Source organism: Nomascus leucogenys, chromosome 16, assembly GCF_006542625.1.
Source record: "Nomascus leucogenys isolate Asia chromosome 16, Asia_NLE_v1, whole genome shotgun sequence".
NCBI lineage: Eukaryota > Metazoa > Chordata > Mammalia > Primates > Hylobatidae > Nomascus > Nomascus leucogenys.
The window spans coordinates 13,279,019-13,296,007 of record NC_044396.1 but is presented as its reverse complement, the minus strand read 5'-3'; the positions used below and the strand labels follow the sequence as shown (position 1 = coordinate 13,296,007).

Here is a 16,989-nt window from a genome sequence, read left to right as displayed (position 1 = left end):
CGGCAGGACGGCGGGAGCATCTGAGGAGAGGACCCATGTGCGAGGAAATCTCAGAAATGGGAACGGGGAAATTGAAAGCACAGGAGATAAACTTTGCTTGGGTCACAACTAGAACCCTTCGCTTCGCCTTTACGAAAATATTGAGGCCCGTTGCAACCCTAGATGAGGCTGTCTCATTTTCTCGCTGGAGAACTATCAGAGAACAGGGAAAGCCCACCCGCGACCCGGCTTCCTGCGGCGCTGTCTCCTATGGCAACCGGTAGGAGGCGTGGTTCGAAGGTTAGTCACGCCCCTTTCCTTCCAACCCGAACAACGATTGGTCCGAAGGCGCGGCGGTGGCGCGGGGAGGCGGATCCAGGATCGCAGCTCCGGCTGGCCCGCGCCGCCATTTTGGATTGTGTGAGTTTCCGGGACGTTCGGAGCGTGGCCTGTCTCCCACCGGGTTCCGCATACCCCAGGCCCCGGCCCGCATCCAAGTGTCAGGTTGGAGCCGGGAAGCGGCCCTGGTGGTAGCGGCGGCGGGGGCAGGATGAGCGCGGAGGCGGCGGACCGGGAGGCGGCCACCTCCAGCCGGCCCTGCACCCCGCCGCAGACCTGCTGGTTTGAGTTCCTGCTGGAGGAGTCACTGTTGGAGAAACATCTGCGCAAGCCCTGCCCGGGTGAGCGCGGCGCCTGCACCTGGGGAGCGGGATGCCGCCACCGGCGCTGTCCGCCCGGCTTCCCTCCGCTCCTCGCCTTCTCGGTCACCAAAGCTGCGGCCTGGGAGGCGCGCACAGGAGCCCAGCTCCGGCCGGGCTCCTCGCTTGCCTTAAACATGCCCGGGTGGAGGGTCAAAAAAAGCTCGAAACAAAAGCTCTCCTACCCCCGGAGGGGAGGGCTTGGTGCTGTCAGCCTAAACCCTTGGGTCCTTTTTACGATTTACCTTTTTACTGTTGGGGTTTTAGAGGCTGCGAGGCGGGTCTTGTGGTTGCTTGGGTCGGGGAGGCTGACCAGACCCCTCCTTCAACCCCAAGCTGAATAAATTCAGGGAGCTGGGGAGAAACCAGCTGTTGGGTGTTGATCCTGACGCTAGTTACTATCTTAGGTTCTTATTTAAACATTTTGTTCTTCAGTGAGGGAATTTTATTGACTCTTATTCCAAAGTTGGGCTGTAAGTTAAAAGAAAATCTTTGAAAGCAGGAACTGCTGCACATTTGCAAGATGGCTTTGTATAGTGATGGTAATGATTAATAGCCCAAATTGAGGGGGGAGGAGGAAAACTCCAGGCATTCTTACAAAAGGTATTGGCACAAAAAGGTAAGTTCCTCAGATAGCATTTTTCTGAATTCAAATCTGTATATGGCTTGTTCAGTCTCATAGACTGGCCTTAACTGATACAGACCACTGTAAAAGAAGTTAGTGTACTTAGGCAGTTTTGCCACCTGTATAATGCCCTTAATTCATTCCTTTTGAAAGATAATTTGTTCAGTGCTTTCCGGGTGCCATGCACTGTGCTTGATTGTTCACATCTGTTACCTCCTTTAATTTAATCTTCATAATGATCCTGTGAGGTAGGTGATATTATCCTCTATTGTGCATTGGAGGAAACAGGTGCAGAGAGGTCACTTGATGGAGGTCCCCCTAATTAAGTGTCAAAATAATAGTTGTAATGTTTGTATCTCATTCTTCTAATTGACTGGTTATTTGCAGAACCAGAAATCTATGACTGCTAACGTTCTTCCCCGTAAGGTGCTTTTTTTTTTTTTTTGCTTTCTTCCACTCTAATCTGTTACCCTTCCTCCTTACCACTCTTCCACATCTCCTTTAACCCCCAGGCACACTTCTTACATATGGTATTCCGTAGTCATTTTAACAGCACAGCTGTTTGGATTCCTGTTGTGGCAAAAAAACCCAACCCCCTCCCCCCCCCCAAAAAAAACACACCAATAGTGAATCCTTTTGTATCTTCATAATTAAAACTTAAATTTAAGAACTTATTTCTTTTAAACCCTAGATCCTGCACCAGTTCAACTTATAGTTCAGTTTTTGGAACAGGCTTCCAAACCTTCAGTTAATGAACAAAACCAAGTTCAACCTCCGCCTGATAACAAGAGAAATCGTATTTTAAAACTACTTGCTCTTAAAGTTGCTGCACATTTGAAGTGGGACTTAGACATATTAGAGAAAAGGTATCCAAGATTTCAGTGAAATTTCATTTGAAGTACTATTTAGATATCTTGGTTTATTTCTATATATGCTTTTATGATATCGGCTTTTAAAAATTACGTGCTGGGCGCCGTGGCTCACGCCTATAATAATCCCAGCACTTTGGGAAACCAAGGCTGGCGGATTACTTGAGGTCAGGAGTTTGAGACCAGCCTGGCCATCATGGTGAAACCTCATCTGTAGCCGGGCATGGTGGCGGGTGCCTGTAATTTCAGCTACTTGGGAGGCTGAGGCACGAGTATCGCTTGAACCCGGGAGGCTGAGGTTGCAGTGAGCCGAGATGGCGCTGCTGTACTCCAGCCTGGGCGATAGAGTAAGACTCGGAAAAAAAAGAAAATAAAGATTATATATTCTTGATAAAATATGCAAATATAACATTACTTTTGATGTGGTAACTAGAGAAAATCCACACCTAAACTGTTGTAAATTTCTTAAGTGACTTTTACATATCTGAAGAAAATGAATAAAAATGATGTTGTGTAATGTGGATGATTTACTATTGAATAATTGAGTTAATTTTACTGGTCATAAATCACTATTTCCTAGTAAAACAGCTGATTAGAGTCAGTGCTTATTTGCTTAAATATAAATACTTTCAAGGCTATTATTATTAGAAAATGATTTATTGTCATCCCCTTCTCATCACAATTTAAAAAATCCCTGATAGGAAGTTGGGAAAAATTAAAAAAATAGGAAATAATTGGGGAGGAGAGAGTATTTTTTTGACATATTCATGTAATTTTTGTTCTTTGTTCTCTATAGGCTTAAAGTTGTGATCATATCCTATATACGGTTTTGATTTCTGGTTTTTTCACCTAACAGTATCATGAACATTTCCCCTTTTTTATTTTTTGGAGAGAATTCCGTTGTATGGATAATTTATTAACTGTTCCTTAATTGACAGTCATTTAGTTTATTTCTAGTTTTTCACTGATATAAATCACAGGACCTTAAATATCTTTGCTCATAAAATAAATTTATTTGTATTTTGAGTTGTATTCTGAGGATAGCTCCTTAAATTGCTGGATCATGCAGTATAAACATTTTTAAGACACATGAATATTGCCGGATTGCATTCCAAAAGAGTTTATACTCTCACCAGTAGTATTCAAAAACCCTCTTTTTAACCACATTCTTCAGCATTAAATATTAGAATTTTTAAAGTGTATTTTTTTTTTTTTTTTTTGAGACGGAGTCTCGCTCTGTCACCCAGGCTGGAGTGCAGTGGCGCGATCTCCGCTCACTGCAAGCTCCGCCTCCTGGGTTGACGCCATTCTCCTGCCTCAGCCTCCCCGCGTAGCTGGGACTACAGGCGCCTGCCACCGTAAAGTGTATTTTTAATCTGAGCGGGGGAAGCTATATGTTATAGACTGAAGAGACATCAACAGATAGGAATGGGTACAAAGAAGTATGACATATATGAGGCGGCTGGAAAATTGAACACTGATAGGCTGTTTGACAGTAAGCAAGTCTAATATTGTGATTATGTTAATTATATTGTGATTATGTTAAGAGTTAATTTTTTGAGATATATTCTGAAATATTTATGGACAAAATGATTTGGGAAGTGGGGAAGAATAGAGATGAAGTAAGAGTGGGTATCATGATAATTGCTAGATGATTGTACATAGGGGTTCATTATATCCTGTCTACTTTTGTGTTTTACATTTTTTCATAATAAAAAGTTTTAAAAATCTTTTTGCATTTAGGCCGGGCACGGTGGCTCACGCCTGTAATCCCAGCACTTTGGGAGGCCGAGGCGGGCGGATCACAAGGTCAGGAGATCGAGACCATCCTGGTTAACATGGTGAAACCCCGTCTCTACTAAAAACACAAAAAATTAGCCGGGTATGGTGGCAGGCGCCTGTAGTCCCAGCTACTCGGGAGGCTCAGGCAGGAGAATGGCATGAACCCGGGAGGCGGAGCTTGCAGTGAGCCCAGATCGTGCCACTGCACTCCAGCCTGGGCGACAGAGCGAGACTCTGTCTCAAAAAAAAAAAAAAAAAAATAAATAAATAAAAAAAATCTTTTTGCATTTGATAGCTAAACCCGGAGATGTGGTTCCTTAACAATGTAAATATTTTCAGTGCCGATACGGAATTCTGTATGTATTTCGTATTTCTTTCACAATTAATGTGCAAACATGTACGTTTTGCTTCTTCAAGTTTATCTGTTCCAGTATTGAATATGCTACTAAATGAACTACTCTGCATCAGTAAAGTTCCTCCTGGGACAAAGCATGTAGACATGGATCTGGCCACTTTACCTCCGACCACTGCCATGGCTGTACTTCTCTATAATAGATGGTAAATGTTTTCATAAACTCAGACTGCATTGGGCAACCTCTGTTTTATTGCACTGTGGCTTTCAAGGATATGCTTTTAATGGTCCCATTCTTCTGCAGGGATTTTTCAAATCTTGGGAACTGTGAGTCTGATGGTGGAGAAAATTTGTGACTGCATAGATGAAAAGCAATCTGATAAAAATGTGGATGACTTATGCAGGATTTACCATGTGTCAATTAATGCTTCATATAATTTATACAAACCTAAGGAGTACTTGAAAAAATAATTGAGATGACGTTTATAATGTATGAAATTTTCTTTTTCCTGTCTTTTCTTCAGGGCAATTAGGACAATTGTTCAAAGTAGTTTTCCAGTCAAACAGGCAAAACCCGGACCCCCTCAGTTAAGTGTGTAAGTTGGTGGCTATGACCTTTACTTGGCACTTTATTCATTAGAGTTTTAAAAATGTTTGCAAGTTTTTAATAACCTCTGTTATGAAAGAAGTAGAGCAGGAATAGGAGGGCAGAAGGCCTGTGTGAAGGTTTGTTTGAAGGAGTTAGAGGGGCTGGAGAGTCAGGTAATGTGCTAGATACAGAGTTCTAAGAAGGGAAGTGCTTTGGGAATTGTGCCATTTATCTGAAAGCAGTAAGTTTTTTTTGTTTTTTTTGTTTTTTTTTTTGAGATGGAGACTCACTGTGTTGCCCAGGCTTGAATGCAGTGGTGTGATCTCGGCTCACTGCAGCCTCCGCCTCCTGGGTTCAAGTGATTCTCCCACCTTGGCCTCCCAAGTAGCTGGGATTGCAGGTGTGTGCTAGCACACCCAGCTAATTTTTGCATTTTTTAGTAGAGACGGAGTTTCACCATGTAGGCCAGGCTGGTGTCGAACTCCTGACCTCAGGTGATCTACCCGCCTTGGCCTTCCAAAGTGCTGGGATTACAGGTGTGAGCCACGGTACCCAGCGTGATATTTTTTTCATTTAATTGTCTTGAAAAAGATTTGTATGTGGGGAAATTAATGTATGTCAGTATTAGAGTACAATACGAAAGTTGATCGTATCTGGAGGTTTTTTTAAATTTTTTATTTTTAAGGCTTGTCAAGTGAAGCAGCAGGAGTGGAGGATGGAGTTTTAAACCTGATTCTTAATTTCCACATGGCAGCGTACCCAAATTTGGAGCTAGAAAGCATAGTTTCTAACTTGATAACAAATGAGCTTTTGTTGTAAATTTTGCTCTTAAATTGAGTAAATGAGGCTGGGTGCTGTGGCTCACACCTGTAATCCTAACACTTTGGGAGGTTGAGGTGGGAGGATTACTTGAACCCAGGAGGTTGAGGCTGCCACTGCACTCCAATCTGGGTGACAGCGTGTCTCAAAAACAAACAAAAAACCCAAACAAAGGAAATGAGAAAATACTGGTGCGTTAATAAGCATCATAATAGTTGAGGGTTTTGTTTTTTCAAACATGAAAATAAATAACATTAAAAACAGTCGGGCCGGGTGTGGTGGCTCACGCTTGTAATCCCAGCACTTTGGGAGGCCGAGGCGGGCGGATCACGCGGTCAGGAGATCGAGACCACGGTGAAACCCCGTCTCTACTAAAAATACAAAAAAATTAGCCAGGCGTAGTGGCGGGCACCTGTAGTCCAGCTACTCGGAGAGGCTGAGGCAGGAGAATGGCGTGAACCCGGGAGGCGGAGCTTGCAGTGAGCCGAGATTGCGCCACTGCACTCCAGCCTGGGCGACAGAGCAAGGCTCCGTCTCAAAAAAAAAAAAAAAAAAAAAAAAAAGTCTTAAATTGAACCTGACTTCCAAGAACGATGCTCTTAAGTTTTGAATTTTTTAGTCTTGAGAGTAACTTTTGATACTTTTGTTTTCAATTGTTTCTCTTTTAGTATGAATCAAATGCAACAGGAAAAAGAGCTAACAGAAAACATTTTGAAAGTGGTAAGTATTGGCATCAGTTACACAGTAACATTTCAGGAACAACTTTAGAGCAGCAGTTCCAACCTTTTTGGCACCAGGGACTGGTTTTGTGGAAGGCAATTTCCAGGAAACTGGATGTGGTGTTGGGGGGTGGGGGGCGAGGATGGTTTCAGGATGATTCACGCACGTTGCATTTATTGTGTACTTTATTTCCATTATTATTACATTGTAGTACATATGGAAATAATTATCCAACTCACCATAATTTAGAATCAATGGGAGCCCTGAGCTTGCTTTCCTGCAACTGGATGGTCCCATTTGGGGGTGATGAGAGACAGTGACAGATCATCAGGCATGAATTCTCACAAGGAGGACACAACATGGATCCCTCGCATGTGTAGTTCACGATAGGGTTTGCCCTCCTGTGTGAATCTAAATGCCCCCATTGATCTGACAGGAGGTGGAGCTCAGGCCCTAATGCGAGCGATAGGGAGCGGCTGTAAATACGGATGAAGCTTCTCTTGCTCACCCGCTGCTCACTTCCTGCCTTGCAGCCCGGTTCCTGGTACCAGTCCATGGCCTGGGGGTTGGGGACCCCTGCCTTTATAGCATGTATAGATGTGTCTTCTAATCTTGGGGACATGAGAGTTGTGAAGGTCTAAGTGCCGTGACATTAAGGTTTTACTATTAGGATATAGGTAATATACTAAATCACACATAGACTTTCAATTTTAATAATAGAGTACTACTGATTCTATTTTTGACTATTTCATGATACATTAGTAGATATGAGAAACTGATTTTACAGGTGATGTCTTTATATTTTGTATTTTCCAAAAACTATGACAAACATGTATAGTTTATATTTTAAAATTACTTTTATAATAAATTACAGCAGTTTATTTTTTATTTTTTATTTTTTTGAGAGAGAGTCTTACTCTGTTGCCGAGGCTGGAGTGCAGTGGCGTGATCTCAGCTCACTGCAACCTCGCCTCCTGGCTTCAAGCAATTTTCCTGCCTCAGCCTCCTGAATAGCTGGAATTACAGGCGCTTGCCACCACGCCCAGCTAATTTTTTGTATTTTCAGTAGAGACGGGGTTTCACCGTGTTGGCCAGGCTGGTCTTGAACTCCTGACCTCAAGTGATCTACCCACCTTGGCCTTCTAAAGTGCTGGGATTACAGGTGTGAGCCACTGCGCCTGGCCTAGCAGTTATTTTTTAATTGATCTACATAATGGAAAATTAGAAACCTGACAGTTTCTATAATTTAGAAATGATTTCTATAATTAACACCTACAATGTTCCGTATTACCGTGTGAGGTGTAGGGGCTGGGTGAGGAGAGAAAAAGGTAGGAAATGATCTGTATCTCACTATAGCAAATATGCTGTAGTATTTTGAATGTGGAAGCCAAAGCCTGCATCATTTCATTGTTGTTATCTAGTTCCTAATAAAATGGCTGGCACATTGAAGTATACAGATATTTCTTGAATAAATCAAGTGGAAGAGTGCAAATTTTTTCTTTTTTAGACAGGGTCTGACTCTTTTGCTCAGGCTACAGTGCAGTGGCCTGATCTTGGCTCATTGCAGCCTCCACCTCCCAGCCTCAAGTGATCCTTCCACCTCAGTGTTGCCAGTAGCTGGGACTACAGGCATGTGCCACCACACTTGGCTAATTTTTGTATTTTTTGTAGAGATGAGATTTTGCCATGTTGTTCAGTCTGGTCTCGAACTTTTGGACTCAAGCGATCCACCCACTTCAAACCCCCAAAGTGCTGGTATTACATACATGAGTCACTGTGTCCAACTAAATCTTTTTTTTTTTTTTTTTTTTTGAGATGGAGTCTTGCTCTGTTGCCCAGGCTGGAGTGCAATGGTGCGATCTCAGCTCACTGCAACCTCCGCCTCCTGGGTTCAAGGGATTCTTCTGCCTCAGTCTCCCGAGTAGCTGGGATTATAGGCGTGCTTCACCACGCCTGGCTAATTTTTGTATTTTTAGTAGAGATGGGGTTTCATCATGTTGGTCAGGCTGGTCTTGAACTCCTGACCTCGTGATCTGCCCATCTCGGCCTCCTAAAGTGCTGGGATTACAGGAGTGAGCCACCGTGCCTGGCCACTAGCTAAATCTTTAAAGCATTAACTTTTCTTTTTTAGACAGAATGTTACTCTGTCACCCAGGCTGGAGTGCAGTGGCACGGTCTCAGCTCACTGCAACCTGTGTCTCCTAGGTTCAAGCGATTCTTGTGCCTCAGCCTCCCGAGTAGCTGGGATTACAAGTGTATGCTACCATGGCCAGCTAATTTTTGTACTTTTAGTAGAAACAGGATTTCTCCATGTTGGCCAGGCAGGTCTCGAACCCCTGGCCACAGATGATCCTCTTGCCTCACTTGGCCTCCCAAAGTGTTGGGATTACGGGTGTGAGCCACTGCCCCTGGCCTAAAGTACCAACTTTTCTACAGAAAAAAAGATACCAGTCTTTCCTGTTTTTTATATTGTCTTTTTCTTTTTTTTTTTTTTTTGAGATGGAGTTTCGCTCTGTCACCCAGGCTGGAGTGCAGTGGCGCGATCTCAGCTCACTGCAACCTCCACCTCCCGGGTTCAAGCAATTCTCCTGCTTCAGCTTCCTGAGTAGCTGGGATTACAGGTGTGTGCCACCATGCCTGGCTAATTTTTGTATTTTTAGTGGAGATGAGGTTTCACCCTGTTGGTCAGGCTGGTCTCATACTCCTGATCTCGTGATCTACCCGCCTCGGCCTCCCAAAGTGCTGGGATTATAGACGTGAGCCACCATGCCTGGCCCTCTTGTTTTTCATATTTTCTAACCTCACAATAGGAACTTATTTTCTTTCATTTAAGGTAACTTGATTTCAACAAATTTAATTGTACTCTTGCTGTGTTAAAATTTTTTTTAATAGCTTAGTGTACTGAGTTACTAGATAGACTGTAAATATTTTTGGTTATTATAATCAGTTGCTATTTTTGTACTTTTTTTGTTTATTGATTTCTGTAGCTCAAAGAACAAGCTGCTGATTCTATTTTGGTACTAGAAGCAGCCCTAAAATTAAACAAGGATCTTTATGTCCATACGATGAGAACTCTAGATTTATTGGCCATGGAACCAGGCATGGTAAATGGAGAAACTGAGAGTTCTACTGCTGGATTGAAAGTCAAAACCGAAGAAATGCAGTGCCAGGTATTCATTTGGTACTTAATTTACGTAGGGCAATTTTTTGGAAAATCTTACTATGAGATCATCCTCCTATTTTTAATTAGAATTTATTTCTGCCTTTGTCTCTTAAGATGCTATTAAAACTGCATTGTATTTATACATTTATAAGATGACATTTTTCTAAAAGAAATGGAAGAGAAATTTTATGTCATCTGTTGTCTCTGAAATAGTTTCTTGAATGTATTTAGGAGACATAGTTTAAGTACTGAGAATACAGTTATATGTAATTGATTTACAGTTCTTTCATATTATTAGAAATCTAATCAGACCAAAAGAAAATAAAAACTAATACTGTGCTAGATTTTGAAGTCTAGACCTCAAGAGAGAATGTCTAGCTTTTCAGGGATTTTAAGTTTGCCCACTTTCTGTAACTCTGGGCCCCTCATTCCTTTCACAGCTTTCAGTTGGTGCTTATTGTCAGATATTATTTGTTTTTTTTGTTTTTTTTTTTTTTTTGAGACGGAATCTCGCTCTGTCACCCAGGCTGGACAGTGCAGTGGCACCATCTTGGCTCACTGCAAGCGCCGCCTCCCGGGTTCATGGCATTCTCCTCCCTGAGCCTCCCGAGTAGCTGGGACTACAGGCGCCTGCCACCACGCTTGGCTAATTTTTTGTATTTTTAGTAGAGATGGGGTTTCAACGTGTTGGCCAGGATGGTCTAGATCTCCTGACCTCGTGATCCGCCCGCCTCAGCCACCCAAAGTGCTGGGATTACAGGCGTGAGCCACCGCGCCCGGCCATTGTTAGATATTATTTTATGTGTTTATGTCTTCTTTTTCCCTACTGGATTATAAACTCTTTGACATCTCTTTTTTTTTTTTTTTAATATGTTCTGTGTCTTACTTTCCAGAATAGAACCTTGAGTAAAATAGAAATTTTAAAGTATTCAGCGATTGCCTAGAGAGGGCTACTAGGATTGTACCTTCTAAACTGTATTGTCTTTCCTTATTCGTATGGGTTGGCATGGCTTCTTTTATCACTAATTCCTTTTCTGGAAAGGGGTAAAAATAGTTATGACAGTTTTGGGAAGGTGCCTTTTCAGATTAGCTGTTTCCAGAGCTGAAGGTAATCATTTATTCAAGGCCTGCTGAGCTGGAGTTTGCAGCAGGAGTAGGAGTAATGAAGTATTGATACTTGGTAACACTTTTTTTTTTTTTTTAAATTTTAATTTTTTTTTTTATACAGACAGAGTCTCCCTATGTTGCCCAGGCTGGTCTCTGAACTCCTGGGCTCAAGGGATCCTCCCACCTTGGCCTCCCAAAGTGCTGGGATAACAGGATGCTTGGTAACCTTTTAACATCACTGATGAAACTTGCATATAGGAGTGTTACTGGTATGTAGTATCTCATAATCTTTCAGAACCCGTTTAAAAGTTGTTGATGACACTTCTGATTTTCGCAATGTGGTGGATGATACAACCTGAAAACAAAACTCCTATAAAACATCTGTATGTGGTAGGCAAACTATCAAATGTACTTTTACTTACATAGCTGAGTGACAATTCCTGTTTTTTGAAAGGCAAATTAGTGGTAACACTCATTTGCTGGCATGACAATGTTTTACTTTTTTGAGACAGAGTTTTGCTCTTGTTGCCCAGGCTAGAGTGCAATGTCATGATCTCAGCTCACCGCAACCTCTGCCTCCCGGGTTCAAGTGATTCTCCTGCCTCAGCCTCCCAAGTAACTGGGATTACAGGCATGCACCACCTCGCCTGGCTAATTTTTGTATTTTTAGTAGAGATAGGGTTTCTCCATGTTGGTCAGGCTGGTCTCAAACTCCCGAATTCCAGTGATCCGCCCGCCTCGGCCTCCCAAAGTGCTGGGATTACAGGTGTGAGCCACCAGATCATATCTAAAGTAGGTTCTTTACATTACTAAAATTTACCTTAGACTTAAAAAGAAAAATTGTTATTTTTTTCCCCAATAAAACCAGGCCTTATTGCCTTTCAGGGCAGCTTCATTATCAGGCTTTTTTGTTTTTACGGTAAATCTATTGACCACCTCTTAACCTCTAAACTCATTGTAATGGCTAGTCAGTTGCTAGAGTAATACTTGAAAATATCTTTTTGGTATTTTGCAGTCAATCTTTGCCTAGAAAGGGGAATTATATATAACTGTAGTAAGTATGCATATATGTGCATGGGTGTGTGTGTGTGTGTGTGTGTGTATGTGTGTGTTTTTTGCTCTTTTAGCATCCCTTTACTCCAGATGGGAGGAACTCTCTAGAATGAAAATCAGCCAAGGGAGGCCGAGATGAGCGGATCACCTGAGGTCAGAAGTTCTAGACCAGCTTGGCTAATGTGGCAAAATCCTGTTTCCACAAAAAAACACAAAAATTATCTAGGCGTTGTGGCAGGTGCCTGTAATCCCAGCTACTCGAGAGGCTGAGGCAGGAGAATCGCTTGAACCCGGAAGAGGAGGTTGCAGTGAGCCGAGATCACACCATTGCATTCCAGCCTGGGTGACAGGAGTGAAACTCCATCTCAAAAAAAAAAAAAAAAAAAAAAAAAGCCAAACATGTAGTGTGGACTAAATAGTGCAAAGCAATGTTGTAGAGGCTAAGGAGAATTAACCTGGATTCTTTGAATCAGATAGAACCATATTTATAAAGCATATCAGTGAAGAGTGGTTTCATGATGAATACCAGGCATGATTATAGCTTAGGAGTTTGGAAGAGGAGTAAGTATCTGTTGCCAAAGGTTGGTTTGGTGGTATAAAAGAAGTAAGGGGTGTGGAATGAAGCATATTTCTAGGATCTCATGTGAATGGGGACTTGAGAAGACTGGTGTGATTAAAATAGAGCACAGTGGAGAGGTTTGGAAAGAGAGATTAGGCCACATTCTGAGATCCTTACACATCAGGCCAAGGAGTTTGAACTTTCTTCTGTTTTGGGGAATAATTGAAGACTTCTTAAGTCAGTCAGATCAAGAAGACTTGATCTGTCAGCCATGTGTAGAATAAATTTGAGTCAGAATATTACGAGCTTAGGAATCTGGATTCAAACTTTGGCTCTGCCACTACTTGGTTATATGCTTTTCATGTCACTTTCTGGGCGTTTGTATTCTTATCCATAAAATGGCCAAGTTGAACTAAATAATCTGAGTCTTTTGAGTTTTGCATTTAGTAATCCCAGGTGTCAGTATAAGCTTTTTGAAAACATACAGATTATTTTCTTTTTCGCCTAGTGTCCACATCTTACATACAAATTCTGTCATAGAAACATGCAACTGGGAAAGTTTTATAGTTAGCATACATTTCTCACTTTAACCAGTATGTTATGGTAGACGTGCACCACCTTCGCTTTTGATGGGCTCCCCAGCGTTTATTCCCTCTCCTGTGTTAGAAGAATTCCCGATCTTTTCAGACTTGTAGGAGGCAGAGCCTGCTTCTTTTTTTTTTTTTTTTTGAGACAGTCTCGCCCTGTCGCCCAGGCTGGAATGCAGTGGTGCGATCTCGGCTCACTGCAACCTCTGCCTCCCGGGTTCAAGCAATTCTCCTGCCCCAGCCTCCCAAGTAGCTGGGATTACAGGCGCGTGCCACTACGCCTAGCTAATTTTTGTATTTTTAGTAGAGACAGGGTTTCACTATGTTGGTCAGGCTGGTCTCGAACTCTTGACCTTGTGATCCACCCGCCTCGGCCTCCCAAAGTGCTGAGATTACAGGCGTGAGCCACCGCGCCCAGCCAGCCTTCTTATAGAATAAAAACTCCCAATACTAGCTTTCTCTAGCCTTATCTGGCTTGAGGGCAGGCATATCACGTAAGTTTTAAAAACAGATGGGTATGCTTCTTTTAGACTGAATCACAAGCTAGTCCTAGTAAGTCATAGCATTGAGGGTAATGGAGAATCCACTGTGGTGGTGGGTAGCGGCAACAGCGACAGTACAATCTAGTTTCCGGGGACAGCACTTGCAGGAGTGTAGCTGCTGCTTTCAGGGTCTGGTCCTGGTGGCTACGGGTGACAGGAGCTGTGGAATCTACTGTTGAGATTCTTCACTAGACTAGTGTTGGCTCTCATCCTGACTGCATGTCTCCCTTACCCTTTTTTCTAGTCAGATTCTTTAGCCTTTTTAATAATTCTGTAGGTGACCTAAAATCTACTCAGTAAATCAATATTCTGCTTAAATTGACCAGAGTTGGTTTATGTTGCTTGTGACTAAGAACACTGGTGGTAGCACCGCTCCTTGGAATATGTGTTTTTTTATGTCTTTTTTTCTGTGTTTTCCTGAGATAAAGACAGTTTTGGTTCTGTCAGCTCTTAAATACCTGAGAAATTGTTAAGCAAATTGGTGTTCATTATTATTTCAGGTGTGCTATGATTTGGGCGCAGTATACTTCCAGCAAGGCTCCACAAATTCAGCTGTCTATGAAAATGCCAGGGAAAAATTTTTTAGAACCAAAGAACTAATTGCAGAGGTAAATCCAGTCATATTAGGAACTTAATATTCAGTTCTTTAAAACATCTATACATTTTTTTGGCTTTGATTTTTCTCATGATAAAAACGTGTTCATTATTATAAATGTGTGATGTTCAAGAAAGTACTAAAACTGGTTTTTAAAAATCTGTAATAATATAACCTGGAAATATAACCCCTTTTATAAATCTAGTGAATTTTTTTCCAGTTTTTTTCTGTGTGTTTTTGTACAGTTAAGCTCGTATTGTAAATAGTCTATCTTGCTGAAGTCTTTGACTAGGCATTATAAATGTATCATATTATGTGGAAGTACTCTGATTTACTTCATTTCCCTTATGTTTGGGCATTTAGGTTTATTATACAGCTTGCAATATTTGTATCTGCAAGCCTAAATTTTTCTTCAGATTTCAGATACGTTTAAGTTCCTACAGTTATTACCATGTCAATGATTATGTATTTTTCTGAGGCTGTAATTTATCAAACCACATTACTTTCCAGGTACATTTCTCACAGAGCACTTCAGTTAGCAGTGAGTGTTTAACAAAAAAAATTTTTTTTTTTTTTTTTGCTAACTTGATGGGTGAAATATAGTATCTTTTATAAACTTGGCTTTCATTAATTCCTAATATGGATAAACATTTTTACTGTGTTTATCATTTGCGTTTTTCTTTTTATGATTCAGATGACTGAATTGTAAAGTATATCTGTGACTAGGTTTTTGTATGGCTGGTGCCTGGAAAAATTCCCACTTCAATCTGCTGTCCTTAGTAGAGATACTGATTAAATGCCCTAGAGGTTTAATTGCTCTGGCTATTCTAGATAGACCCATTAGAAATCCTCATTTTAGTTTGCTAGGAAATTAATCTGGTTTCTAATTTTATGGCATTTCAGGTATAGTAATTTAAAACAAATATTTTTTCAAACTTTTTTTTTTAATCCTGTTTGGGTAGAAGCATTTCTGTTCTTTCCAATTGAGTGATGATTATGCTTTCTTTGCTCTCTCCTTTAAATCTCAGCTGATATGTGTCTTTTAAAACCTTTAAGCTTGTTTTTAATTTTAATACTGTTTGCTGTTTGTTACTGTCTTGTCATACATACTTGGTATGATAATGATGTCCAGCTTTTGTATGTTGGCCTGAAAACTCTAAGCTTCAGCAAACTTTCTTTGTAAAGGGGCAGTTAGCAAATATTCTAGGCTTTCTGGGCCACATTCAGTCTCTATTGCATATTCTTACTATTTTTTTTTATCCCCTTTGTGTAGTTTACAGCCCACAAAAATTGTTCTTAGCTCAAGGGACAAACAAAAACAGACCATAGGCTGGATCTGGCCTATGAGCAATGGTTTTTTGACCCCTGTTCTAAACCTTTAACCTTTTTGTTTTTTGATTCCTCCAGTTTTAAATTTTTCTTTTCTTTTTTTTCCCTAAGACAGAGTCTCGCTTTGTCACCCAGGCTGGAGTGCAGTGGCGCCATCTTGGCTCACTGCAACCTCCACCTCCCCTCCCGGGCTCAAGCCATTCTCCTGCCTCAGCCTCCCGAGTAGCTGGGACTACAGGTGCCCGCCACCACGCTTGGCTAATTTTTGTACTTTTAGTAGAGACAGGGTTTCACCATCTTGGCCAGGCTGGTCTCGAACTCCTGACCTTGTGATCCGCCAGTCTCGGCCTCCCAAAGTGCTGGGATTACAGGCGTGAACCACTGTGCCCAGCCCGGCTTGAATTTTTCATTAGCATTTCCTTGTACTGTTAAAACATGCTAAGGGGGTGCTAGACTATTGTTTATATTACATGAATGGATAATGGTGTATACCTCTTACTTTACAGATAGGTTCATTATCTCTTCATTGTACCATAGATGAGAAGCGGTTAGCTGGCTATTGTCAAGCATGTGATGTTCTTGTACCTTCTTCTGATAGTACATCTCAACAGTTGACTCCATATAGTCAAGTCCATATTTGTTTGAGATCTGGCAACTATCAGGTAAGGTGTATGAGGGGGATGCAGTGAAGTTTTGGAAGCCAGACAAAACTAAGTTCAAATCCTCGCACCATCCATTTACCAGTTATGCGTTTTGGGGCAAGTCATTTACACTGTCATACAGGCCTGTAACATAATGGTAATAATTATCCCATTTCCTAAGATTCTTATGAGAATCTAGTGAGAAGTTATAGTGCACAAATTCTAAGGCAAAGCATTATACAGATGTTACTTCATCATTGCTGTTATCTTAAAGGTATCGAGTTGGCCTATCTTAAATAAATTTTGTAAGAAATGCTTGTAAGCAGAACTTTTAACATTTAAAAATTGCAGGTAGACAGCTTTTAGTTGTGTGCATGTGCATTTGTTTAGCAGCTGAGATTGTTGGCTGCTAAGATATTAATAGCTTTTATTTTTACAAAACATTAAGTCTCGTGTCTTTTGGATGTGTGGCTCGTAGCCCAGCTTTATTAGCCCTTCCAAATAGTAAGACTGAAGGAGAAAGGGAGCACAGTGAACACGGCAGTTGTTCTGGTGGGTTTGGATGGTCTGTTAGAAACAGAGCCCACCTGCTCTTGAGCCTGCTCACCATCTTGGTTTGGTTCATGAAAAATGCCTTAATGAGTCTCTTGAGACTTTTATTGTGTGCGCATTCCCCCCCTCCCCCCCCAACACGCACATACCTCTGGGTGTTTATCTTCAGTTTTGTTATGAAAATAACTGGAAATTAGAATTGTGCTTTTAAAGTCTTTATTGGAAAGCCTCCATTCTAGAGAATAAACAGTGCATTCACTCATGTTTAACTCAAAATAGGAATCATGAAATGATAAAGCCATAACTTAGTTTTGTGTCTCCAGTTGGGTATTATTCCAGCTTTATAGTTCTCTTACCTAGGGGTTTTTTTGTTTTTCACAGAAAATAGATGAAGAGAGGAAACAAGATGGCACTTCTTTCCCCTATCT

General features: G+C 41.4%; 1 protein-coding gene across 1 annotated transcript in view; it reads left to right on the top strand.

The window, feature by feature from the left end:
- Positions 1-377: 377 nt before the first annotated feature.
- INTS8 (integrator complex subunit 8) overlaps positions 378-16,989 on the top strand; it is a 57,868-nt gene continuing 41,256 nt past the window's right edge. Inside the window, exons 1-8 of the mRNA XM_003268361.4 lie at positions 378-659; positions 1,994-2,168; positions 4,371-4,511; positions 4,830-4,901; positions 6,382-6,433; positions 9,421-9,603; positions 13,945-14,052; positions 15,875-16,030. Of these exons, the coding sequence (XP_003268409.3) occupies positions 530-659; positions 1,994-2,168; positions 4,371-4,511; positions 4,830-4,901; positions 6,382-6,433; positions 9,421-9,603; positions 13,945-14,052; positions 15,875-16,030 (1,017 nt within the window). The 5' untranslated portion in view covers positions 378-529. The remainder of the gene's footprint in view (positions 660-1,993; positions 2,169-4,370; positions 4,512-4,829; positions 4,902-6,381; positions 6,434-9,420; positions 9,604-13,944; positions 14,053-15,874; positions 16,031-16,989) is intronic.